The 27,934-nt window shown below is 40.0% G+C and overlaps 1 protein-coding gene across 1 annotated transcript; it reads left to right on the plus strand.

Moving 5' to 3' along the window:
- The first annotated feature begins 10,720 nt into the window (after positions 1–10,720).
- On the plus strand, positions 10,721–26,483 carry TMEM114 (transmembrane protein 114). Its single transcript, XM_030481250.1, has 4 exons — positions 10,721–11,242; positions 12,165–12,245; positions 21,306–21,443; positions 24,080–26,483. The coding sequence occupies exons 1-4, from the start codon at positions 11,059–11,061 to the stop codon at positions 24,310–24,312; spliced, it is 636 nt and encodes a 211-aa protein (XP_030337110.1). The 5' UTR covers positions 10,721–11,058; the 3' UTR covers positions 24,313–26,483.
- The last annotated feature ends 1,451 nt before the right edge of the window (positions 26,484–27,934 follow it).

The raw sequence follows: 27,934 nt of genomic DNA on the forward strand, positions 1-27,934 counted from the left end.
AATATCTGTATGGAGGCAAGCGGGCATTTCTTCCTTTGCCCAAACAACGCCAAAACTCTACTACCACCGTTAGACTAGATGAAGCAATAGCAGTATCTACTCGCTCATTTGGGGAACAGGGGGTTTGGCTGCTCAGTTCTACAGTTCCGTGCAAAATCACAGACACAGACGTGCTCCAAACTCCATCTGTATTCTAGTTCATCCTCTGCAAGTCCGCAAGGGCTACTGAAGTTGTTAATACCTTTCACCAGAAGCATCCGGTTCAAAAGTGGGCATTTACATGCTAGTTACTTGTTATATGGTACTAATGTCAATTGCTACGGATGATCCTTCTATTTTCTTGGGTGAATGCTTGTGGAGAAGGAAGAATTACAGAACTAATGCTGGGGAGAAAAAAACACTTGGAATGTAATGCATTGTCTGTATTTATTTCTAGATGCCTGTTTCTCATCATCTGCATCCTTCTATAAAGGCTAAGAGTTATTAACAGAATGAAGTAATCTTTTGCTATTTTTACAGTCTGGCATGTTGAGTGGTAATGAAATGGAAAACACAGCGAGCCATTCAGATCTCTCATTGGAGTTTCTGTGGGGAATGTTGTTGGATGAACATCTGATAAAAATGCTTTGGAGATTTGTTTTCCTTTTATCTGGCTCCTGTGAAAGAGCAGAATATTATTTTACTTCCCGTGGTGATAGTCTGCCACTTAAATTATTACTGCACTTTCTCTCTGCTGGCATATTCCCCATTGCTATAAAGTGCTAACAGTATGCAGTCAAAGCAGATTATACTTGTCACAAAATCTTACCAGTTTGTAACAAGACGCTTACTGGTATGTAGGGTAAGTATTACTAGAGGGGTAGCTAGAAAGCCGGGTGTGTCACGACACTGCACAGGATCTTTTCATCACAAAGGTGCATTATATGAGAAATGGGGTGGCTACCATTTCTTTTCTAAAACATGCAGCTACCTTGTTTCACATACATATAATCATGAGGCAGAGCAAAACTATCTTATGGCTGCAGAAGGAGCCAGCGTGGCTGCAGACATTATAATGTGGGTGTTAATGAAAGTTGCTTATGGTCAATCTAGCTCAGGAGATGCAGTTTGTGTGCTGCAAGCAAGAGGGCTTTGACAGAAAATTCCTGAGATTACCTCTTTTTAAAAGACTTTAGGATGCACTTCAGTTACATTTCCTATCTTCCTCACAGCCATGTGAGGAATTGGCTTAAAGTAAGTAGACAAGAGTATCCCTTAGTCCCATCACACCAGGAATTAGGGGACTTGAAGAAATGGTTGTTTCCCATGTGATTTTTGCCCAATCCCGTCATGGTCCAATGGACATTGCTAGGATAATTCCTTAGAGTGCCTTCTAAAATGCCAGCACTGCTGCAGGAGGCTCAGAGAAGAGGAAAACTATACAGACAATCCTGAAAAATATGTATCTCAGGGAAAATCTATTTCCTTAGGAATTCATGAGAGAACAGAACTGATTCTAAGCAGACAGGAATAACCAGACACACCACTACATATTTGATCTTGTACTGTGCAGCATTATATTCCTGATAGCTCATGATATCTTTCCAGTACTGTCTCTTTGCTTGTCTTCTTTTCTTTCGTTGTATGTCTACCACACAGAAGCACATTCTGTGCTTTCATTAGGTCAGTAAAACTAACAAAATAAAACAACAAAACAAACTGAAGGCTGTCAGGAAGAAAAAAATGTATCAGCCCTCATCATTCCAATCCTACTGTACTGGGGCTGTTGAAAGGAGATGCGCTGAACTAGTTGTCACTTCATCTTGTTTGCTGGTATGCTGACATGCGCAGTACTTGGGACAAGTTCCTTAAGCCATCAAGCAGCAGGGAGAAATGTCAGGCAACACAGTGAATAAAAGGACTGCTGGTCTAGATGGTGGATGAGGAAGACGGATGAAGATGAAGATGAAGATGGATGAAGAATTTTGCTTTGCTCTCAAATCGTGTATGACACATCAGTGTTGGTCACCAGGTTGAAAATTCCTAAATAACTGCTTGAAGTGGAAAAGTGCATGAGAGGAATAGCTGAAAAATGATTAAAAAGGGCAACTGCAGCTGTCAGCTTTTTTGCCTCCACATTTCCTGAATATCCATTTCTCCTTCCCAGGGGAAGCTAGCAATCGTACTGCCTCACCAGCAAGAAAACTGAATTAAAAACACTAACATTAGCAGCACAGAGCTAAAATCCACAGTGATTTCTTTTTCATTAACTATTTTGTGGTGGTTTATCAGATAAATTCACACTTTTTACTACAGCATTTTTCTCCATGGGCTTATTCAGAACCGTACTTTGCATGCCTTTGACATCACCCCATCATGACTTCTAATGTCCAACACAAGCTGACTTGCACAGACTTTTTTCTGAGTATTCAGAAAAATTCTCAGAATTTTTCTGAGACACACATGTATATAATGTCTCAGGTGATTCTTAGAACAATGTCAACCCAGTGACTATGATTGTAAGCACCAAAAATATCTCTCTTTAATCGGGGGAAAAGGAGCAAAATTCAGGTAAATGAAAAGGCCTCCTTCACTCCCAAGCACATCAAATCTGCAAAATACAAAAGCCATGCTGATTCTTCAGCAGCAATCATCAATTGTCTTTTAAATCGGTATCTCTGTGCTAGATTACAGTGAGGAACTGCAGAAAAGTATTATTTTATTTATGTGCTCCATACCAAATGCTCTATTAAAATTTTAACAAAGACTTTAACATTGATCAATGCTTCAGAAAGTAAGAGAAAGTTCCATCCATCCATTCTGCTCAGCACTACTTTCTATTACTTTTCCAAGCATGTCAGCCTAAGGAGGCAGTGAATCAGCCTCAGGCATTTCTCAGCCTTAGACCTGTACTGTATGAAAAAGAGGAAGGTAAAGACTTTAACTTACCTCACATACGAGACAGCTTTACAGAGGTTTAACTGCTTGTTTTACATCATGAATTGGGCCAATTTCATCCATGGAGTGAGCCCTAAGAAGCCTGTGCTAGAGAGAAACTGGGCCTGTTCAAGATAGAGTAATAATTGCATAGTACAGCAGTTTATTACGGGCAGTGCACGTCATCATCAGGGGTCATTTAATTTCAATATAGATTCTCATTAGACCTGCTCCTCTGCCATCCTGTACTTTTCACCTCCCTCTCATTACATCTCCTCTGTATTTGCTTGCACATACCATGTGCAAGCATCCTCTTTTGAGCAGACATCCTCTTTTGAGGTAGCTGGGCTAGCCAAAAAATGCTACTGTTCCTGTTGCTTAATACAGTCCATTGTATTAAGTGTCCTGTAATCCCTTGGAAGCAAAGTCATACAGACAAGGTCACCTTTATCATCTGCTTCAAGTAGGCAGTATTTCACTTACACTGGAACAAATCATAACTCTACAATGGAAATGAGACACTTTTATTAAACTAAGCACTTTAGCATCAACATTGACCTTGATGCTATGAAAAGTATCACAAAATTTTGTATCACCTCATTCATTTTTTCCCTGATCTATTTTAGAGGCAGGCTGTTAATATAACCTTTGTTCACAGTTTGGGGATTCAGATCAGGCTATTGTCTATGACTCCTACAATTCTCATCCCTATACTGAGCACTTGGGGCCTTATTATCTTAAAAAAAAAGTCTGGATAATCAATGTCTTGATAATGACCCTGAGGGAAGGTTTCAGTGTTGCTATATGTATATTTTTCCCTGCTACATTATGCACCACTAGATCCTGTGGAAGAAGCAGGAAACTGCAGCCTCTCGGAAAACAAGTGGATGCAGTCAGCTGGGAATCACATAGGCTGGAGAACATCAACTGAAAAACACATGTAGGGAACTTCCTGCCTGGGTATGGATGGAGAACAGAGCCTGACTGGCTGTCAGAGCTGATCAGGAGGCTCACGCAGGGACCTAGAAGAGGCTGTGCAGGAGGCCGCTTCAAGACTGCATGGCGAGGCAAAAGGAAAAGAACCACCCTCTGAAAGTCTCAGTGGACAAGATGGAAAATAAAAAAAAATAAAAGTCCCATATTTCAACATTATTTCTTTATTTTAAAAGCTGTTTGCTCCAGTTTTCTTTTTTTTTTCCCTTGATAGGTTTTACAGACCAAAGTAAATGCATCCTCCAAGGCAGGGTGCTGAGACACTAAGGAGGAACTTCTCTCAAACTCTTTTTTTTTTTCCAGATACTTCTTCAGAAGTCAAAAATATTTCTCCTCTGTGTTGATTAGTCCCTCCCTGTTTTTTCTGCACTGCCTTTCTCTTGTGCCCTCTTTTCCCTAGTCTTCCTGAACAGTATTTGTTCCTTTCAGGCTGTCACTTTCAGTGTTTGAGGTTACCTGCATCTATTCTGCTGCTCAATACACTCTTATTAGCTATACATCTTCTTCTACTTGACACACAACATAAATATTTGCTTGACTAAGATTAAGTAACACGAACTTCCTTTTCATTTTGTGTTTCCTACAGCAATTTCCAGAAAATCAAATTATGCTTCTCAGAGTTTTATGCAGTTCTATGTATGTAGCCAAGTCAGAATTCAAACAGGGCTCTGTAAATCAATTTCCAGAGTGTGCAGCTTTCAAGAGAAGAGAAACAAGACCAGCTGTTGCTTTTTACTTTCAATGCCAATTTCTTTTTTGCCTGGCATCTTTCTTGCCTGGCATCACATCTGAGGGATGTGAGGCTAAGGCAACATTTTGGGGTACATTTAAATATAGTATTTGCGCTGGGATGACCCACGGTAAAACACAGTACTGTTATCACTGGGGATTGCCATGTGGGTGACGTGGAGGCCTTATTACTGAGAAAAGTGACACCCAAGAACATCATTGATCTTTGGTTTTACAGTGATGGAGATCAAATCCAGAAGAAAATGTTAGGAAATCTTATATTCAGTACAACAACTATGAGATAATTTTCAGATGTCATTAGGTAGGATTAGAAGTAGAGCACTTAACCCAGGAGCTTTTCTTTAGCATACTTGAGCTAACGCTTTGTATGTTCCAGAGCACTGGATTATCTGTCTTGCATACTTTACAGCTACTGGCTCCCTATTCAAAGAGAAGATAGATTAAAAAATAGATTTTTTTTTTTTCTGGCTTTAGACAAGAACTCTCAAAAGGTTGAGATGTGACTAATCTCTTTATTGAGTGTTTTTGCTGCCTTTCAAGCAGAAATGTATTTGGAAAATCTCAACTACAAGGCTTATCTGAACCAGCCTCTTGAGATCCTTCTTCAGTCTCGTTTTTGTTCATGGTATGACCAAGCATAAGCATGGATAATCAAAGCTTTCCCACACTCTATATTCTCACATAGTGAAAATAGGAAAACTTGGGACTTACAGTTCACCCCAGTCTCAAGAAGGAAGCCTAGGTATCATGTGATGAAATACAGAAACACACAAATACATTAACAAAGGATGCTAAGGGAGCATGTTTTGAATCCTCCTTATGTGCTTTCCTTATAGCTTGTATGGAAGCTAAACCCTCTAAAGACAACAAAATACGAAGTTTTGGTACATATAGTCAAAGCAACTGCCTGAGACCCTAAGGGGCACGCCATAAACCAGTAACACTCCTAGCTGGTCCAGTATGGTGTGTACAGGACTTACTGGCTTTTTTTTTTTTCCCCCACCAAAACACAATCCTGTATTGTGTGCAGCAACGGTAACTTATTACACACCATAGTTTTGCCAGATAAACCTAAAGCCCAGAGTGGCTTTGCCAGAACTTTGCCTATATCCAATGTATATGCCATAGTAACATCAAGAGGATTTTTAATTTGGGAGACCTCTGTGATGTAAACTAACGTGGAATAATTCTGAAGATGGTTTTGAGCAGCATTCTGAGGCAGCATTTGATCAGTGACTGCAAATGGCCTGCAGTAACTTTTTGTGTTGCTTTTGGCACTCCTGTAGGAAGGTTTGATACAACTGCGTAGGAAGTTTATTTCTGACAGTATGATAGCAGATTTTGTCTAAAGATTAGTATTTTTCAATAGAACTGCAACTTCTTTTAGTGACATGACCATGAATAGAGGATTACAGAAGCTATAGATCCAGCAGATACATACAAAACAAACTTACATTCTGGTGTGTTAAGTATTTCAGTTGAACACTTGCACAAAGTATTTACTAGTGCTCCTACACATATCAGCACTTACTGATGGTTACAAAGCTTGCAGAAAATCCTCATGTAGTGGGGTCTATTTCTAATGGGACAAGCAGCTACAGCACAAAGCATTTAACTTTCTAGCACTTTCCCTCTCTGTACATAGTTCAGCATTAGAACCTCAACTTTGTAAAGATAAGGACATACCTGATTTATGCTATTCAAAAATACTGCTTTGAATACTTCACAAATAGTCATTGCCTTTTCTGTATCAGAAAGACAGATAATTATATTCATTTTCCCACAGCATATTCTAGCAATATTTTATAAATATAAATCAATATATCAAGCAAAGTCTTTATAAAAATGAGCCTTCTTAGGTGTCCTTGACACTGTCTTTCCTGAGTGACCTTGGAGAAAAGCCACTCTCATATCGCAGTGGAACTAAACCTGAGACTAAAACATTTACACTTAATGAAAAACATTATAGACAATCCAAATGAAAACCGAACACTAACCATGCATTCTTTATTATCCATGCAGGCATCACCGTAGAGGTACTATTATTCTACGTACGTTTAGAAATGGGTGGTGCTGTGCATGTGTATATGGAATATGCTTTCTGGTAAATGGTAAGTGAAATGATAGATGCTACTACAATTTTTTTTGTTGCTGTATTTTGCTAGAATAAAATTGCTAGAATTTGTTGCCATAAGGTCACAGAATATAGTGTAGCCAACTGGCTCAAAAGGAAATGTCCCTCCTACTATAATCTCAACAACTAGATCTCCACCAAAACAATTTACAAGAAGACTTAGAAAAAAAAAGTTGGCCGTGGTAATCTATGCTGGGTACGTCAGGCATGTCCCTCCTCTAATTCCCCTCTTAATTCAACATGGTATGTCTAGAATTCATGGGTTTCTTTGGCAGATCAGGTAATACTGAGTAAGAGTCAGGACATGGTGATATATGCCCTGTATTCTCTTGTCAGAGATAAATTGTGACTGGTCAGTCCTCCTTTGAATTCTCTGCAGCTGTGGGTGTTCAAAAAATGGGTATGTAAAACTGCATGATGAAAAGATTAAATCTGAGAAGTAATGGTCAAACTTCAGATCAACCAGCCAAAAGGTAGCAATTTCAAATGGCAGTGAATCTGAAAATCATAATATTGTACATTGCCTTTCAGCTTTTCTTTTTTGAACCACAGGCGAAGCTCTTGTGGTAATCTTTAAATAGTTTAAAAGAATGGTAAAGTTCAGAATCCAATGAGCTTTACTGGAATGCTGAGTGGCAAACTGAGTTTCTGTTTAATTCTTCAGTCAATGAAGAAAAAGAACAGGACTAAAAATGTGGTATTTCCGGGAAAAGATTGTGAATGACATCAGGTGTGTTGATAGTACTTATTTCTGTGTCAGCAATTAATTACAGTCATTGATGCACATTTATGACTTACTTTTACTTTCCTGTGGTTGTATGGGTAAACATTGTGGGAATGCCTCCCTTCCTCAGTTTACATATAATTTACTTTTAGTAACTCGATCACCTCTTTCACAAACACAAACAGAGCAGGGGAAATGAAATAAAATAAACATTGGGGAAGGTTGAGGAATTCATCCTGTGAGAAGAGTCTTTTTTTAAAAGAAAGGTTTTGATGAACATTTTAAAAAGGATATGTACTTACCGAACTTACATGGAGAGTTTATGTAGGCTGAAAAGACAAATTCCTATGAGAGGAATTGCTCTTCTAAATCCAGACAGAAGTTAAGACGAGAGAGAAGGTGGACATTTTGCTGGTAGCAAGTGTGTTATTAATTGGATTAATGACATGCTGTTTCCTACTCTGAGCACTGATATTCAGTAAACCATTTAGAATGATTGACCACAAAGCGCCAAATCACTTTCTCTGGCTTTCACTCACTCCTTTCCAGTATTAACACAATTAGTACAGTACTTCCACAGCAGCTTTACTTCAAGGATCTCATTGGACTAATCTGGCACATTAAACATAACTGGGCTGTGGCCTCTGCTGCAGTGCAGTACAGTACAGGTTGAGGACAACTCAGAAGGAACTGTACTACCCAGTAGGAGTCCTGGGAAGACACGCTCGAGATTTCCAGAGCACAGCGCCCTCTGAACCCTTCAGCATCCATGTAATCTTGCAAAGAGAAAGGATAGGGTAAAAGTTACTTACACAAGTTCTACTGTGCTCAAGCTGTAAGACTGCTAATTGTGCTGCATCACACTCTGTGGACTAATAATTGGCTGCAACTTTGGGAGCATTTTCTGAATTACCTCTGGTATTCTGAGCAGCAGATTGATGTTAGCAGATCTAACCAACACCTAGAGTGTCTATGCAAAGTGAATTACTCCTTCTCCACAAAGATAAGTCCAAATTAAATTTTTGAATCTTTTATGCTGGCGGTGTTCAAGGCCAGGTTGGACAGAGCCTTGAGCCACATGGTTTAGGGCAAGGTGTCCCTGCCCATGGCAGGGGGGTTGGAACTAGATGATCTTAAGGTCCTTTCCAACCCTTACGATTCTATGATTCTATGATTCTATGCTGAAAATTCTAGTTTAACCATCAGAGTCTTGTGTTCTTTTTAGAGACCTCGGTAAATTGGAAGTTAAATCTCTGGAAAAGCTAGTTTGTACTACTGACTTTTTCATTCCATTACAAACCTTTCCTAATGAATACATAAAGATGTTTTGATGAACTCTACTTTTTTCATTTTCTGACTTTGCATAAATTAATTTTTCCTCAGTATGAGAAGAGTGCCTAAATAGATTATGCTCATGTGGAAATTAAACCTGCATGTAGCGTTGATTTATTCTTGACATAAACTTTTCCATCATCACAGTCTGGCCACAAAAGGATCAGGTGTTAGCAGGCTCTAACTTTTATTTACTGTAAAGTTAGTCTAGACAGATTCTATAAGGACCTTCCTATCTCTTGATGGCTAAACCAAATTGTTTAATAGTGTTTAATAATAAAAATAAGCATGCATGCAGAGTTTGTGGGCCCCAAGATTAGGACAAGAACTCTCCAGGACACAGATGATCACTAGTAAGCATTTCATACAATACCTGATTAGCAGCTTGGACCCAAGCGGGTTAAATATTCCTGCACTTTTACACCCTTTGCTTTCTTTTGATTCTAACTCAGAGGTGACAGTGGCTGATCATTGCAGTGGCATGATGGTGTAGATGTATGAATGCCTCCAGTTTAGATTTATAAGACAGCTGATAAATCATCTGCCTAATACATGGTGTTTGTGGGGCTACATAAAACTTTCAGGTAACTGCAAATATAGCTGGAAAAAACAGAAGCTTGGAGTCCCAATTAAGACTCATGTGCCTCAAAGTTTTTTCATTTTTTCTTACTGCATCAGTTAGTGTGACAAAACATTTCACCTTGCTTCATAAACCTCGTACAGCTTCTATTACCCAACCATCACAATTACAACAAGCTAACAGCTGCTTAGTTTGTAAAACTACATAGGCACTTTCATATATTACAAATACAGCTTGGAGATGTAAGCAAGAGAAGGCAAAAGCTCAGAATAATGCTATACCTGCTTAACAGTGTATTTCTGAATGGAAAGACTATTATGATCCCAGCAAAAGCACCTTTCAGTACTTTTGCAGAACAAAATGTGGTCTGTAGTGCTGATGATTACTGTGTTTAAATAAATGCTCTCTCAAATAATATTTTCCTTTTAACTGATCCTACTGCTGAAACCCTACTGGTTCACGATAGCTTGTTGCCATGGATGGGTAATGATGTCACACATCCTGCCCTGTGTCCATGCTAGAAAATAAACGAGAATGATTTTTTTTAATGACTAGGAGTTACTTAGCAATTCCCTGGAAGGCCTGAAGTGAATTACAAGTAAGAAAACAAGATGCCCTATTGACCCTACCTGCACTGTATCTTCATGCCAGTAAAGAGATGCAGTAAAACTCCATAGTAAATGCTCTGCAGATTTAAAAACAAGGTTGTGCTATGCAATTTACCTTGTTATCCAACAGGTTTCAGTGGGCTGAAGATAAGCAAGAGGCTAGGTGAAATGTGGCTTAGGGACTCACGCACGAACACATGTACCCTTGGAAACTACCTTCCTTCTTTCTGAAGTTTTTGGAAGAGGATAACACTGCTTGTATCCTTCCCTCCACCAGTGGTAACTCTGACAGGAAAATGATCCCAGGCAGGGTACAGACACCACTGCTTCAGGCAGCAATTGCCACACGACTGCCTCCTCTCACACCACCTTTCAAATTAGATCTGTTCTTTGAGGTTGGCATCTGGAAGGCAAAGAACAAGAGGAAATCTCTTGTAAATACAGACAACAGGCTGCAAGAACACCAGCACCGTTAGTGCTCCCTAGACCTTTGCTTTTGCACCCTCCTCTCCTCAGGGACAGCAGTGTTTGGAATACGGAAGCTTTTGTCCTTCTGAGGTGAGACCATCCAAGAGTTCCAAAGCAGCATGAGCTGTTGGGATCCCGCCCTCCCCATATTCCTATCAGGTATCTCTTTCTAGGAGCCTTGTCGTTTAGGGCGGCCCTGTCCGTGCCGCGGCGGTCAGGACTCCCCCCGCTTCCCACACACATTCCTTCACACACCTGCGGGGACAGAGCCGGGCCGGCGCCCAGGGCTGGCGGGCGGGGCCGGGCCGGGCCGGGCCGGGTCGGGTCGGGTCGGGAGCAGGGTACGGTCGCGACCCGGTCGCGCTGCGGGGCTGGGGTCGGAGCCGGATCGTTGCAGGACCCCCGCTCCGCCCGGCAGAAGACGAGCGGCGACGGGCGATGGCGCGTCCCGCCGTGCGGGCGGGGCGGGGCTGGGCTCAGCTCGGCTCGGCTCGGGGCGGGCGGCGGGACCTGCTGTGGCGGCGCGGACGGCCGGTGCCGGTGAGGCTGCAGCATGAAGCTGAGCTTGGGCGGCCTGTCCCTCCTCGTGGCCCTGGTGGGAGCGTCAAGCTTCGTCTTCCTCGTGGTAGCCATCGCGACCGACTTCTGGTACATCATCGATGCCTCCAAGCTGGAGACGTCCCGCAACGGCACGGACGCCCTCAGCTCCCACTCGGGCCTGTGGCGGACCTGCCGCGGTGAGTGCGCGGCGCGGGGCGCCCCGCGTTTACATTAACTTTTATTCCAAACCCATTTAATAAATGTTAACCGTTTAGAAGGAAAGAGAGATCTTTTGTGTTTTACTCGGGGGAGGGATTAAGGGGCGAAAGCTCTGGGTCAAAGCCATTAAAAAAAAAAATAACATAAAGAATATGAATTTAAATAATATTAAACAATATATAGTTTATATAAATAAGTACTATGAATATAAATTATATGAGAGTAAATATTATTAGTTGTAAATGTATATCTGCAAATAGTATAATTAAATTAACTTAATCCCATGCTAACTAAAGGTAAGTGACTAAAGACTTACCAAGTTCACCAAGTGATTGTACTGCATTTGGTCTTGTTTGGTATTTCAGTGCTCTGGATTTTAATAATAGATCCATTAGCCCTATGTGGATACGACAAGATTTTCCCCATTTAGTTTAATTTGTATGCCAGCCATATTCTTTGGGTTTTGATTCTTCCATTAAAAACAAGGAGTAAGTAATGTTCATCATAGGCAAGAAAGGATGTTACTTGGAGTGGAGAAGGGGAGAAGGTGCAAGTTAAAGGAATTCTCCCCTTTGCTGTACCCTGAGCCCCACTGAAATTAGCAGTTTTTCCGTCTTGAGTTCAGTGGTCAGGCCCCATAGGGGCAGGAGTTGGCCAATGCTGAGTGCTGAAAATCCCCTCCTTCCCTCCCCTACCTGGGAATGACTGGTTTTAGAACAGATAATATTATATGAAGTATATGTACATGCAAAAAAGAACATACATTGCAAGAAGATATAGTGCAATTTTTTCTCATTGTTTTTTCCCTTCTCTATTACTGTGGAGCAAATATATACACACAAAAATAGAGGAAATATTATAGCATTAATTTTTTTCGTTGTTTTTTCCCTTCTCTGTTAGTGAGGAACGAATGTTATCCTTTGATAAACCCTTTCTGGCATGAGAATGCAAACATCACTGATTCACACAGACACCTTTTATGTGAGTAACTTCTATATTATTTCTACATTTCCATCCACCCTTCTGTCCCTCCTTGGCCCATTACAAGGTCCCATTTCTGATTCAGAGAGGCAATTCTTTGAGACAGTGTTTTCCTTCTGCTTCTGCACAATATCTGTCACTGCATGTGGTATTTAAATGGTGTTACTGTTGAAATAACCATCTAGTTGATGTCAAGTTCAGCTAAATTCTTACCCAGGAGTAAAATATTTCTATCTGGAAGGGCTCAGGAAGGTGCAAAATTATCATAAATAAAAGGCAAAAATGTTCAAAATCCCCCCAAAAGAGTTTGATCACTGAAGATGCTTAAGCACACATGTAAACAAATCTTTAAGACAGTCACTTACCTACGCTTTCAGTGGGATTTCTTGCACTGAAAAAAAATTTCAAGTATGTGGGAATTTAGGGAAAGAAATCAATGACTAAAAGCAGTGTTCAAAGGCTTTGAAGAACAGTGTTCAAAAACATTACTTTAAGTTTCTAACTGCATTGGTTGGTATTTACTCCTTTTTCTTTAGATTCATTTGTCAATGTCAGAATGTTTTCAAAAAGTCCAAACTAAAGATTTTCAAATACTTCTAGGCTTCTCCAAAAAGATGATTTACATTCTTTGCCCCAAATTCTGCACAATGCTTCCCTCATACATGCTTGTATATACATGTGCACTCTTTCACTTTTTGTTTTCTTCACTTTCTTCACTGACTCTGGCTGGTTTTGCCTTGCAAGCAGAATATATGCATTTGTTCTGTGTCTTAAAATGGTACTCTTTCCCTCAAAGCCAGGCATTTCCCTGAGCAATCCTTCAGAGAGGCTTAGAGTGTCTTTCGTCTCTTGGAATAGCATCTGATGATATAGCTAGAAGGGCAGTACACATAACCAAGTAAGCCAGTGAGGTACTGATGATAATGTAGCTGTGCTGCAACAGTAAGTGGAAAGTTAAAGTAGGAATAAGATCCCAGTGGGCTACTTTACAGCAGTACAAGCATATTGACAGATTCAAGACTCAAGAGCAGATTGTCTCTTTGTGCTTTCAAATTGAAAGGTGCCATTTCTTTAATCTTCCTTGCTTAAGACAGAGGGCCATATCTGCTTAATGTTGCTGAAAACTGTGAGGGTCAGTGAAAATGATTGTCTCCTGGATCACTTAAGTCTTCGAGGGTTTAAAGTTAATTGAAAGTAACAAGACTGATCATGTTTTAAGTGTGGGCACCTCAGCTGTTATGTTGGAGATAGTCTAAAATTTCAGGATAAAATTATTAGCATTTCAAAAGTTGTGTTCATATCTGTAATTTTCCTCAGGGGAGGAGATTTTAGATTATGGCTCTTCAATGAAAGCTGAATTCTGCAAAAACAAAAGCAAAGACTGTACAGATCTTTTTTGGTTATGAAAATTATGTTGGCTTGGAAACAAAGGACAGCTCTTTGGTAGTCATGAAGTGTAACAAAATAGTGAATATGAGTAAAAATTGGATTCGTAGCTATGTTTACAGACTCTTCAGAGCCTCAGAGAATTTATTTATCTCTTGCTTTTACATCAAGTACTATTTTTAGGTTCCTGGACAAAGACTTCAGGTCTGCAAAGACACTTCCAGATTTTATTATAAGCAGGCATAGTCTGCCAAAAAATGTTGAGAAATCAGAGATACTTTCACTGAAAGAACTTACAGGTTTGATTTGAATGCCCTACAGAGTGAACTTCTTGATATTTCAGACGCTCAGCTTCAGTGCAATTTCAGTGTGGTGAGGCTACAGACTCATAGCAATAGCAGCTGAGCATAGCAAGTGCCATGACAGTACTTCTAGAAAATACCGATCTTTCTAAGCGACATCTAGGTTTGTTAAGTACTGATATATTGCCTTCCACTTCAGCCTTACACTTTTTTCTTAACTAATTTCTGACTGTGCTCACTGAGTCATATTTAGGCAGATCAGGGCAAACCTTCATTTACAACACATTTTAACTAGAATTTTAGAGGACAATTCTGGAATCATGGATTTCAGTGTAGTTACAGTAATTTGTTCATGTGTTGCTATATGGGGCAAACTGGCTAATTGCACAGCTTTAATCAGTTACTTTAAAAAATTACTTTTTTTCTCTGTGTGTGCCTGTGCAGGTGTCTATGAGGCATATTCACATGGAATTAATCTCATTCTGTCTAGGTCTACACCCATATTTCTCACTGTTTAATTGGCAGGCTGAATTTCAGGAGCTCTGGCAACGTTAAACATGTTTCTTGCTGATTATTCCTAAAAAGATTTAAAAGGGCTGTCTCCTAATGCAGGTGCTTAAGTAACACATTGAGAATCCCGTCCCCCATTCTTCAGAGTTCTCATACTCTTCCTGGCATGTCTTAATTAGACAAAAGTGCCAAAAAGATGGGAGAAAGTCTATATCTGAGTGCAAGAGCTGGGTCTAAGTGGAAACAGAAGTGCTAGTCAGTGCCAGAAGACATACCTTTCATTAGAGAGTGAAAAGCCTTCACATTCTCTTCCTCCACATTTTCAATCTCTCTCCTATTCATCCCCAGCAGATTCCTTTTAGGCTTATTGCAGACTTCAAATAGAGCTACTGGCAAATTAAAGAAAAGAAAGACATACAAGTGAAAGTTCTGTGCTGCCAGCAAGATTACTCAGGCAATCAACCTAGGTCTTGTCAAACCTGAGAGTGCAATGTATTTTCACATTACAGAAGTATCCTGAGCAGTTTCTCTAATGGATTAGACATGTGCCTTCTCCTGTACTTTAAGCTTCTATTTCTTCTCTTACCACTCCCTCCAGCTGAACATATGGCGTATACCCTCAAACCCAGAATGTAAAAAATATTTTCCTACTACAGATCACATGATGGCATGGTTATATATTTGTTTAAATCATCAGAATACACTACTAGACTACCTACCACCAGCTTTTCTGAAAATCCTGCATTAAAAAAAATAAATCTTTTTACTAGAGGTGTACATTTTACTCTGTCCCATACAGTATTAAAATGAAAGTGTCACTTTTCACCATTTAGACAGTTATTAGGGTCTCTTGGGGATTAAAGAGCTAGGATTAAAGTGCTAGGATTAAAGATACTCCTCTGAAAGTCACTTTTAAAACTGAAATGTGTTGGCAAAGACACCCCAAATATCTTGTCTTGGCATTTATTCTCCTGTGCCAGCTATGGGAGACAAGCAGAAAGAGCAACTTTTTTCCATGATGAGCTGCATTCCATGTCTCAGTAAATGGTAAAAGAAGGATGTCACTCTGACTTCAAAGGAAGCTGCATTGGGAGTTCTGAGCAGCTTTGCCATTTTCCTCGGGCATCTAAATGTTGAGGATCACGTACAGAGAGAGGGAAATTTGTGCACATAAAGAATGGCAGTTTTTAATCAACTAAAAAAATCTTCCTTAAGAGTTGCAGCTTTTAAAAAGAATTTCTTAAAAAGAGAAATAAAACCAAAAACCAAACCCCCCAAAAACCCAACCCAAACCAAACCAACAAACCCCCCACCCCCCTACAAATCGAACCCAAAGCCCAACAAGTTACACTGGGGAAGGTTACCCTTGGGGCATTTTTGTAATATAAATATTTTTCATTTAACAAAGTCTGTATTGCTAATAAGTAAATACCAGTATAGATTTAGCTAAAGACAGCACAGTGTAATCCCTGCAAAATGAACAATTTTGAAGTATTTCTAATAAAAATCAGTTTATACTCTTGGACTTTGTTCAAGTACTTCCTGCAGGACAGATAACCTGTCAAAAGAAGAAAGTAATGTGGTTGCTGGATACTAATGTATCCTGTCAAAACCCTTGTATGAGCTTGACTTTCTGGAAACTCAAGTAACCTGTTCCTGTGTGTCTGTTATGGCAAGATAGTGGCCCCTGCTTGGTAATAGGAAAATTCCTTCCATCTATGTTCTGAACAGTGGCTAAGGTTTTTTTAAAGCACAATGAAATTTGTTAACATGAGGAGGGTTTTTTTGTGTGTGCCTTCCCCCCACCCCTTTATAGTTTAAAACCAAATTACCACAAAGCTCGCTTTTCTTTTTTTTTCTTTTTTTCTTTTGGCACATCAAACCAACATTTATAATGTGTTATTTGGCCAAAATGTCAGAGGCCATTTTGGTCCAAAGGTACCTACAAGGTATGATTAAGCCACTGACAACCCTGGGATTTTGTTAGTAACATGAACATCATGGCCGGTGAATGATTTCCTGTTACAAGTCACTTTTAGTACTCTACTTCTGAGCCATCCAGAGATGATCAGTTAATGGATGTGGTTTCTGCTTATATATGGCTGGAAGAAAATGTTTTTCTTGTTATAAAACCAGGAAGTGTGCAGCTGCCCAGGCACAACTGCTTAAATTCTTTTGCCCAGAGTGCTTTAATTTCTCCCTTTTAGACATCAATGTAGCTGGAACCCTGAGGCTGCAGACAAGCTAGTGCTTCCTGTAGGAAAATGGTCTTTGCAGTAGAGGCAGTTACTGATGCCTCAGTTGTTATAGTGTTACAGCTGCATTGCTTTCTTCCTCAATAAAATTAGTTTAATAGTGCAGTTAAACTAGGCTGGATTTCCTTACAGCATATGGACCTTGTAACAGTCACTAACTAGCTGCTTTCACGCTTCTCCCCATTCTTTATGAGCCTGCTTAATTTTTACCGATTTACATGTTTATAATGATATAATCCCAGAATGCCTTTGGCTGCCATTACATTTTTCATGGGGGATTCACAGTTTTTTGCATTTTTTCCTTTTGGTTGAAAGTAATTAGAAGGAAACAGCTGGGGCTGAAATACCTGACAAGAGCTAGTTCGGAGACCGAGTGAAATAAGACCCAAATGATGTACATAAAAATTCTAATGTATTGATATGGTAGGTGCATACCTAAACAGATCTGCTTTGTTTCAGAGCAACAGTGCAGTGGTCCTTCAAAGAGGTTCCAGTGAGTACTAGCTTCAGTGCTTACAGTAGATATTACAATAAATACATACAGAAATCTGAGATAACTTTAGCATCACTACATCCGAGACCTAATGAGTGACAACTTCTGATGAATATTCTCATTTTCAAATTCATTGCTACCGTAGCAATAGAATGTGAAACAGAGTGCATCGCTTATGTTTATCATTCTACCCATTCCTAGTATCGAAGGTTTTCATCAGTGTCCACCTGTACCAAGTCCAGCATCATTTTATTTCTACCATCTGCAATTTGCCTTCCAGTTTAGCTCAGACTTGTTGCGTGAGACAAGCATAAAGCCAAAACATGTAACACAAGTCCAGAGCTTAGTTAATTATCCTGGAATATCCTAACCCTGTGAGCTCTCCTCCACCGTCATCTCTTCTCTGCTGAAGAGGAGGGAATCCAAGCATTTGTGTCCATTGGGTTCAAGCCCACATTTAGCCACAGACAGCAGTTCTTCTCTGTCGCTCACTGCTTCTCTAAGTTCCTTCTTTCCTTGCAAGCAGATCAGGCTTTCTCATTGCACTGTTTATTCCTGGCTTCACCAAGTCTTTCCAGAGCAGCCCCACTGGATTCAGCTACTTCCAGCATTCTTTTTCGGCTAGAGGCTTTTGTCTTTCTAACCGGATATTTAATTACTGATGGGGCAGATTAACAAATCCTTAACTAAGCTCTTCTGAGCTCCTGCCATTTGGAGTATTTCTGATGAGGTGACTATTACAAATTTCTGAAGACTATTTGCTGTAAGCTGTGCAAACAAATCCAAAGTTAGTTTGAAACAAGCTCCAGCATAGTAGCAGGAGATGATTAACAAAACTGCTAGACCTGCAGCTGCTTACTTTTGACACCATTCACATTTTCTAGTTCATTCCACAGATTTCTGTTAAAAACCACTCATCAACAACTGTGTTGGGTGATAATTTAGAAACGTCTGCCAAATTGGGACACACACTGCAGATGTCATTCTTGCAGACATTTGGTCAGGCCTCTAGTAAAACAGCTTTGGCTAGCTGATGTAAAACTTTAGTAATTCAGATCAAGCAATTTAAGTGTTGTTTCTACAAAAAAAAAAGTGTTTTTTTAAAGTTCAGCAGTTTGTTTCAATATTTTCAAGATTAAACTACTGGATCTTTCTTGTTGGGCTCACAGGGAACTCAGGCATTGAGATGTGGGAAACCAATTCTGTTTTCTAGGCAAGTGCATATACCTCTTCTTGTGCAAAATGCTTAGGCTGTTATTTTTTTAACATTAGATTAATTGAATCAAAATGAATTCAGTTATATGTATCATTCATCATGCATAAGTATGTATTTCAACACAAACTAAGAAACACTAAAATGACTGCAAAATTAATGTTTTAACTTCTTTCACAGATGATTATTGAAGACAGAAACACAGTAAAGATATTTTAAGTCATGTTCTTCTATAAACTAATTCCGTCTCTCTAATCAAGGCATAATATCATATTCCAGACGGTGTGAATTCAGATTCCTGAGTGGTTTCCATGGCAGCATCTTAGAATAAGTTTCCCAGACAGTTGCAGATTTCATAGAAGGACCAATGGCTATTAGGTATTGAACTAGAACACTGGAGGTGATAAAAGTGCTGTTGAACCAAATTCAATCCATTAAATATTTCATTTTTAAAAAGCTGCAGGTGATTCATGAGAAACGTGATCCCAGCAGTGTGTAGGAAAAGCAAGGCTCTGGTCACAGTGGGATCTGTGGGTTTCAGCTGAGATATCACTAAAACCTAGATTTTCACTGAAGAGGGCATAAAAATCAGAATTATTCTGATATTGCATGCAATTGTCACAGATCATTAATGCAATCTGTGATACTCCCGAGCAGAATAGCCTGGTATGGAGTTGTTTTCGCTTTGCTTCAAAAGGTTACATTCAGAAGTTTATCTTGTTCACCCACACTTGTCCTGGCTAAGTATCCTAGCTGCAGTATCCTAGCTGGTATCCTAGCTGCAGTAGCTGAAATGACACCATGAAAAGGAAAGTCAAAGAAATAGCAACTGTTAGTGTTAACGTCCTGAGGTATAGTTTGTTAGCAGCAACTTTGACTGGTAAGGGGCACCTGGCAAATCACAGAGCACAGGCCCAGTGATGTGCTTGTTTATATTTCTTCTCTCCCAGCAAAGCCAGGCCTGACGACGGATTTGCACCATTCCTACTTTTAAAATGTTAATTGCACCAGATTTTACACCCTCCTACCTGCCCCCAAGGCCTTTTCACCTCTTACTTGCAAGACCAAATTGAAGAGGACATGTAGATGTCAAAATGGTAGAGAAGCAAAATCAGACCTAATACCCGCAGGAAGCAAAAATGAGGCCAAAGGCTATCCTGTTTCTGCTGCCTCTCTAGAATATGAAAACTAAATTGTGTGCCAAATCTCTGTCCTATCCTATCAGGTCACATTTCATCCTGGCAACCACTTCTAACTCCCAAACTAAGTTTCATGGCTATTCCTCTTCTTGGTATTCAACTAAGATTTGCAGACAGTTTCAACATCGTGGTTTATACACAGCTGAAGATTGATTTGACTGCTAGTTTCTGAGAATTGCTGTGGGTTTGGGTTTCTCAGCCAGCAACAGCAGCTGTGGCCAGTTTTGCTGAAGGGAGTATCCTCAGATTTAGAAGCAAAGAAAGTGTTCCCTTCAATGCAGAATGCTGAATTCATGCTTTCTAAGCATCAGCTGATACTGATGTGGGCATATATGGGACTAAATATGAGGATATAATATCAGCATACATAAATGGAAATAGAAACTTTGTCAATTGCCACATTTTTCCTTGTGAGCATGTTCTGTACTACACAAAACAAATCGTTATGTCTTGAAGCCACATTCCACCCAAGAAATGAACAGCATCTGCCTTGATCCCATGAAGGCTCTTCCTAACCTTCCCGGGTTCTACAACTGAACAGAGATATGTACATGCTTGAGTCTTATCATTATAATGTTATTGAAGAGGACAAGTTGGATCCTTAGCCAGTGGCAGGTGGAGTACCTCCAATTCAGTGGGCTGTTACAGTGACTTAAAAAATTGATCATCTGATTATACGCAAACTGTGATCTCTTAACTGACTCCTTTTCCTTGGGAACCAGCTAATGGTGTATTGTTGTCCTCTGTGAAATTTAATGAGACAGCAAAGCCTAGAGCCCTTCATAAAATGGATTTTAAGTTTTCCTTTCTCCGTGACTCTGCACTTCATTCTGGTATGAAATAAATTGATACTGGAAGCTGGAATTACTTTTTTGTTATTATTCTAGAAAAGGTTGGGTTGAACATTGTTGGTAGGTTGCAAGAGAGAGAACAATGACACAAAGATGGTTCATGATGGAAAAACCAGTGTGATATGAAAAAATACATAGCAACTCTCTGTTTACACAGCTATTGAAATGTTGTAAGGATCAAGAAAGATTAATGTAAAGCATTTAGCATGAGAGGAAGCAATGAGGATAGGTTAATGTACTTAGTGAAGCTGCTGTAGAAAACAATGACAGACATAGAATCAGAGCTCTAGTTGATTGGGAAAATTTACCTCTAGTTGATGGTCAGCTGCAACAAAGGAAAAGGTCAACAATTTGCTAGATCCATTCAGCAGAGGACACATGACAGAAAAGAAAGTGTTTAACCAAAATATGTGCTGGATCTCACCACCCAAAAGGAAGAGAACAATGCCACTCACTGTGATCTGTATGATTCAGATAACCAGGGCTACTTTTTATTAAGGCTGTCGGTAACTACCTGGTATGCAATGCATCATCTGTTATCCAGCTAGGTTTAATATCTGAGAACAGTTTAAGTGCTTAAATATATCCATGTAGACATATCCTTTATATTTGTGGTCCCTCTTTGAAACGCAGGCTGTGGTCCTGTGAAAGGCTCACTCTGTATCTTACCTTTTTCTCCATACCATTTATTTGTCCTGCTGACTTAAACTGAAAACTCAAGAGATTGTCCAACTTCTTCTTTTTGCAGCACAGAATAAGGCTTTGATCCTTTCAGGGGCTCTGCACTCAATAATTATTACTACATCCAATGATACCATAATAAAATACTAAAATTCTTAATTTTTCTTCAGATATGCACGGAACATTTGTCATCCTGATGCCTCTCAGCCTGATATTGATGATTTTTGGAGGAATGACTGGATTCATCAGTATTCTTGCCAGGGCCTACCTGCTACTTCTAATGACAGGATTGCTCTTTCTTTTTGGAGGTACTATATCAAACTCCTGGCTTAACCGTTTTAAATAATAAGACATTTTATCTGGGAAACATCACTTTGTCTTCCAGGGGAAAAAAGCTAAGCAAGAATTTACTTTCAGAATAATGCTGGTGTTCATTCACTTGGTGTCTGCTCAGCTCCTGACAGGGTTCTGGACTAGAAAGCTGCCACTCAGAGTCAGGAAAAACAAATAATCACACACGATCATATATCCTTGTGGACACAGAAGATTTAATACCTTCTCAGCATAGTACCCAAATTCTTCATAGACAGGGTAATGAAGTAATGGAGGAGTGAGTTTGGAATTAGTAAAGCGTAGGGTTCAATAGACTTGCGCAGATCTTAAAACTGTTAAGAAAACTAACATTTTTTCAAAGATATCTGGCCCTCAGAAGGGTCTTGGTAGGCATTCCTGGGTCAGATGCACTGCTAGTTTTGAACTAGAGAGGTGTCCCCAAACTGTGGGTCACAAAAGGAAATCCCAAAGAGTTATTTTAGTTGGAGTGTAACATTTCAATCTGAAGCTGCTAAAATTCTTTTATATTTTGTGTTCTATTATTTTTGCTGTAACCAAAACCATTTCATTTATGAAATTAAAAACGTTCTGTCAAAGTAGAAAACCTGGGTTTAAATCCACTTCCATTTTCTTCTCCAAATAGATTTTCGGTACTGTTTCACAATGTAACTTAAACAGAAATTTTCCCCAGCAGAAAAGGGGATCCTCAGTATTGGCCCTCACCACCTGGTCATATAATCCTGTTCCTAAGAAAAGAATGCTAAGAGATTGCTGGAAGCAAATGCTGCTGTCTCAAAGTCTTGAATGACCTTTTTAGTCTGAAATGCTCTTACAAAGACCGAACATCCTCCATTATGCTTTTCTTCTTCAAAAAGAAAAAGTAAGTTCTATTTCCTTAGAACATCAGAAAGCTGTATTCACTAAAAAGGCTTAGGCTGTTTGAGAACTACTCCAAATAGTAAGTGAAAGATGAAAAGCTGTGAAGTGCAAAGCATGATTATCCTGCTGAGGAGTGGAGTACTGTGCCTTTGTAACACACTTGGGGTTGCAAAGAGGGAAAGGAAACACAAAGACTGTAGCAGGAGAGGAGTGCTTGAACATGTTTTCAAGATGCAGCTAGTGCTGTTTCCCAGGACAGCGTAAACAGACTGACTGCAAGGGGGGCTTCGATGTGACACCAGATCCTCTTCCTGCTCAGGCTGTATTGTTCAGCTCTTTCAGCTGCACTGAGGCTTGATGCATGTAACAGGCATGCACAGCTGTGTAGGATATTCCAGTTCACAAAGTTCAGTATTGATTAGATAGTTATCTCAGCAGAAAGAAATATTTTATGCTGCAATTCCAGAAACCTGAGTTTTTTTTGAAGTACCAGAACTGATACGTTCCACACCTCAGGACATTCTTTATGCTTCCCCATTTTGTTGAAATGCAGCCACATTTAAGGGGGGTCACAGACCTTGACATACCTTGTTGAAAATGTCAACAGAACAGTCATCGCCATTTCTGCTAGCAAAAGGTATCAAGTGATTTCTCCCCCAACCCTTGCAGAGGACTAGAATAAGGTACAGTCATCATAGCATGGTTAAAAACAGTAATACGAGTATGAATTTTGGCTGTTGGATAACCCAATACTCTTCTGTCTTGGTTTGCCTCTACTCCAACTTGTCTTTCTGCCAAAAATGCAAACTCATCTAGACTTACACTGTGATTTGACAAAAAGCTAGACCAAATTTTTTCTCTCTCAGAATCAGATAAGACACTATCTTGTCCTACAGGCGTTCCAGCATCTATTTTCCCTGGGCTACAGTCCTTTAATCCAGGGCCTTTCTATCACATCTTGCCTGCCACTGATCCAGTAAAGTTGTGACTTTCGTTAGTATATGTCCTTTGGGTGACATAGATGCCAGGCCCAGGATGTAGCATGTACTTGTGCTAGATGTGCTATTCCCTAAGTTTGCTAGCTGCTCTACAGTCCTTTCATTCTGAAAATATCTGGCTTTATTAACTTATTTTTAGTCTGCTCCAAGGATGTCTTCTGCTCAATTATTTGGAAGTGATTAATAGTCATGACTCCACAACACTTGGTGGGAGGAGACAGTAAAGACAGACACATTTACATTGAACTCTCAAAACTTGCGATACCCAAAACTAGAAAACATCCTAAATTCAGGTCACTGACCCGAAATGTGGCAATCTCTGTCTCCATGGGCTTTCTTGCATGGAGGTACATAACTGCACGTGGTGCACAGCAATGAGAAATCAGGATGCATTATAATACAGCATGGAAAACAAGAGATGTACATGCATTAGATATCTGTAAAAAACATGACTAGATTTTTATTGTGGGAGGCTTGCTGTTATACGTTTTGATTCAGTATTTAACAGTGAGAACACATTAAGCTCAGTGGACAGAAATAACCCTCCCTTTATTCCCTCTCACTCATCCCCAAAAAACAGCCTCAGCTAGATTTCAGAGGTAAACAGAGGCTAGCTAGTTATCTAGACTGGGTAGATAGAAAGGATTGACAAAGAAGCCCTAGGAGAGATCCAGTTAATTATTTTTAATTTCTGCAGTAGATGCTAACTAGCTGAATATGCTTTTCTTTCTCAGCTCTTGTTACACTTACTGGGATCAGTGTTTATATTGCATATTCAGCTGCTGCCTTTGAAGAAGCTGTCTGCCTCCTGAGGAGTAAGGATCTCCTGGTAGAAATTGACATCAGGTTTGGCTGGTCACTGGCACTAGTCTGGATCTCCTTTGTCGCAGAAGTGCTCACTGGGGCTGTGTTTCTCCTGACAGCAAGAGTTGTGGGTCTGAAACAACGACGTGAACAGGTGTTATGAACAACAGGTATCATTGCAACATCAGAACACCACAGAGCCTAGAAGTGTGGATTGCTTGGTCCGTCTGGTCACCAGGGGTAATAAAATTGGCAAGGCTGTGACTGAGTATCTTGTCAGCTGCCACAAACCTTTTCCTCACAGTTAGCTATAAAAACCAAAAATTCTTATAAATCAGTAAAACATTTCAAGTGTTGTCAATAAGGAAACCCTTGTGACTTTAGAAGAAAGTACATTGCAGTGTTAGCGTCTCCAAAATAGTTTCATGTCAGCAAATAAGACGTCTTAATTCACTGCTTAGAACAGGCAGATTTCTTGCTTTCTTTTCTCCTTTCTGCTGTCCCAGCGAAGTGCCTCAGAGTACCTTGCAGGCCAGTATACATGGTTCACTTAGCTTTTGGTTACTTCTCTTAGAGTCCTCATAAGTATGCTTCCCAGGATTCCAGGCATGTTGGCAGCCTCTACCAACAGAGGTGCTCTTAGATGGCTACCTTGTGGTAGATAGTGTGATCTCGAAGCACCCTCATAAGTTTGCCGGCAACACCAAGCTGCGTGGTGTGGTCAATACATTGGAGGGAAAGGATGGGATCCAGAGGGACCTGGACATGCTCGAGAGGTGGGACATTGCAAACCTCATGAAGTCCAACAAGGCCAAGTGCAAGGTCCTGCATATAGGCTGGGGCAATTCCAAGCACAACTACAGACTGGGTGGAGAATGGACTGAGAGCAGCCCTGAGGGGAAGGACTTGGTGGTGTTGGTTGACAAGAAGATCAACATGAATTTGCAGCCCAGAAAGCCATGTAGTAGTGACTATGATGGTGAAGTTCTCAAGTGTAGTGCAGTGGGGAGTGTACTGCAGGAGAAAGATAGAGCTTCTTTTCCAGGTGTTTTAACTACCTACTGTAGCCAGCCACAGTCTGTCAGATGCTCCGGCTATACACTTATCAGTTTCAGCTTACTACTGCCTGCTTTTTCAATTCTGTAGTGCAGAAGACAAATCTGATGCATTTCCCAGTTTTTACGTAGCAATTTTGACGGTGGTGCTTTTTCATGAAATTTGGTCACATGCTTTGTGCTAGAATATGCTTAACTTGTGCTGAAAACTGCTGGCATAAACTGAAAACACAGGATACCTGTATTTCATCTTAGGTGCCAAGCAGTCTGGGTTTTCTTAATTAGTTTTTCCTCTGGGTAATAGTGTTTAAGACAAAATTTACTTCACTGCCTACTGAAGTTAAGGAAGAATTTTTCCTCTGACTGCTATGGCTTTCAGTAAAGACTTGGATGTGTTAACAGCTCCACTACATTTCTGTTAGGCCATGTATTTCTGGAGGACTTCAGCATATCACTGTTCATGACTGTGGCTCAGGAGCTGTGCCAGCAAGGCACACTGTGTCACTGGGCAAGTCGCTTGTGCTTTCCCCAGTAGTGCAAAGGGCATCATTTACCTACCTCTGTTAAATATCAGAACAATTTCATCATTGTGTCTTGCATTAAAGATTGCACATTTACTCTTACTGAGCTCAGCTCTAATCTTAGTCACACAGTACCAATTACTTTACAAAAAAATAGTGGCAGGGAGCTTCTGAGACCTTACAGTCTTTGGAGATATAAGGAAACATTATTAGTACCATGCTGTGAATGGAGAACAGAGGCAGAAAAACTGTCCAAGGTCACTTGAAACCAGAGTTTCTGAATCTCAGTCTAAGACCTTAGTTGGCACACCTTGCTTGTTATCAGGATGAAATAAGTCCTAAATAGACTGAGCAGTAGAAATTCTGTGAATAGGCAGTACAATTTTGTAATTCTCACCTGCTCCCACACTGGTTTTCACGTATCTTCCATCTTGCCTTGTGCTGAGACTGTGTAACTGAGTCATTTTACAAGTTAAAGCATATCAAATCAGATCTGTAAGAAGAGAAAGAAAAAAATCCTTTGTAGCCAAAATTCCATGTGCTTAAGTGAATTATATAAAATGTGATATTTGTATGTTTTGGTGCTGGTGAAGCTATTTATAATGCAATTTGTATGTTACTCAGACATTACTGTAAACTGTAACAGTAAAATGTCATCTGAAATTTTTTTGAATATTTATTATAGGTATGATTTTACAGTGGTTTTGAATGTTGTAAAATTAAATAAAATGATGTCTCAGAGTTGGGAATTATTTACCAAGATGTGGAAAATCTAAGATATATATTTTTCTTTAAATTTTTCTGCAGATCTATTCTACAGTTTGCATGACGCTTTTGAAGTGCCTGTGTCATATGTGGTAGGTATTTATAAGATACTTATACAGCTACAATATAAAATACTCACGTGATCAAATCTAATTTAGAAAGCCAATGAATTTGTTATTGAATTAGAGCAATTCTCATTTCCATGGCTTTCCTAAATTTCTAATTCTGGCTTCCTGCAAGATCTGGTACAGTGGTAATAAAGAGTGTCTTCTGCTCCTGAATATTTGTATAACCCCTGAATTTCTCTGAAATTTGGTCTGAATACGAATTAAAAAAGATGGTTTGGAAAAGTTAGATTAGCTTTGAACATTTTGAAGAATTATGCTAGAAAGAGAAAACATCCTGGAAAGGACTTTATGTAATTTGGTACAAGTGACATTATAATCTTCTTCCTCTTGCTGAAGCTAATGTTTATTTAATAGCCAGTTCTTTGCTGTATTTTCCCCAAAACGTGTTACTGAGATGAGGACACTGACTGTTCCCATTTTTTTCTAGTGAACTGCAAGCTCATAGGCAATTGGCCTCATTTAAATTGAAGAAAAACAGATGTACCGAACAGAGCAGTACTGTTCGAATGGTTAAAGTACACAGAGCTACTGGACAATACTAGTCACCAATTCAAAGAATTCCTCAAGGGATGGCAGAGAGGGATAGGGGAGGTCAAAGGGATCCTTGAGGGTGGAAAAAGTGCAGATATGCAAGACATTTAGAGGACATGCTGGTGAATATAATGTAGACAGGAAACCACAAGGATTTAGTCTGGGTCTGTGCTGTGGAGCTACTGTGGGAGTAGGTGAGAATTACCTGCCTCTAAAGACCAAGAGGACATTATTGGTTCAGGCACTGCTTCAGTTAAAGTAGCTCCATGTATTTGTTGATCACTGGTCCAAAGCCAATAGACCTGTGTGGTGGGTCAATCAAATCAGAGCAGGATAATGAGAAATAAAACCAAATCTTAAAAGCACTGTTCCCCACCCCTTCCTTCTTCCCAGGCTTAACTTCAATACACATTTTCTCTACCTCCTCCCCACCAGTGGCACAGAGGAATGGGGAATGGAGGTTGCAGTCAGTTTGTCACGTGTTTTTTCTGCCATTCCTTCCTCCTCAGGAGAGGGCTCCTCACACTCTTCCTCTGCTCCAACATGGGGTCCCTCACATAGGAGACAGTCCTCTGTGAACTTCTCCAATGTGGGTCCTTTCCAGGGGCTGCAGTTCTTCATGAACTGCCCCAGCATGGGTCCCTTTCATGGGTTGTAATCCTTCAGGAGCAGACTGCTCCAGCGCGGGTCCTCTGCAGGGTCACAAGTCCTGCAGCAAACCTGCTCCAGCGTGTGCTCCTCTCTCCACAGGGCCAGAGGTACTGCCAGGAGCCTGCTCCAGTGCA

Source organism: Strigops habroptila, chromosome 4, assembly GCF_004027225.2.
Source record: "Strigops habroptila isolate Jane chromosome 4, bStrHab1.2.pri, whole genome shotgun sequence".
In the NCBI taxonomy this organism is placed as follows: Eukaryota; Metazoa; Chordata; class Aves; order Psittaciformes; family Psittacidae; genus Strigops; species Strigops habroptila.

Excerpts from the sequence above, each read along its gene's own strand:
- TMEM114 (XM_030481250.1), top strand. The coding sequence starts at position 11,059 with ATGAAGCTGAGCTTGGGCGGCCTGTCCCTCCTCGTGGCCCTGGTGGGA. Across the intron at positions 11,243-12,164 it reads CCTGTGGCGGACCTGCCGCG|TGAGGAACGAATGTTATCCT; the intron begins GTGAGTGCGCGG and ends CTTCTCTGTTAG. Across the intron at positions 21,444-24,079 it reads ATTGCTCTTTCTTTTTGGAG|CTCTTGTTACACTTACTGGG; the intron begins GTACTATATCAA and ends TTTCTTTCTCAG.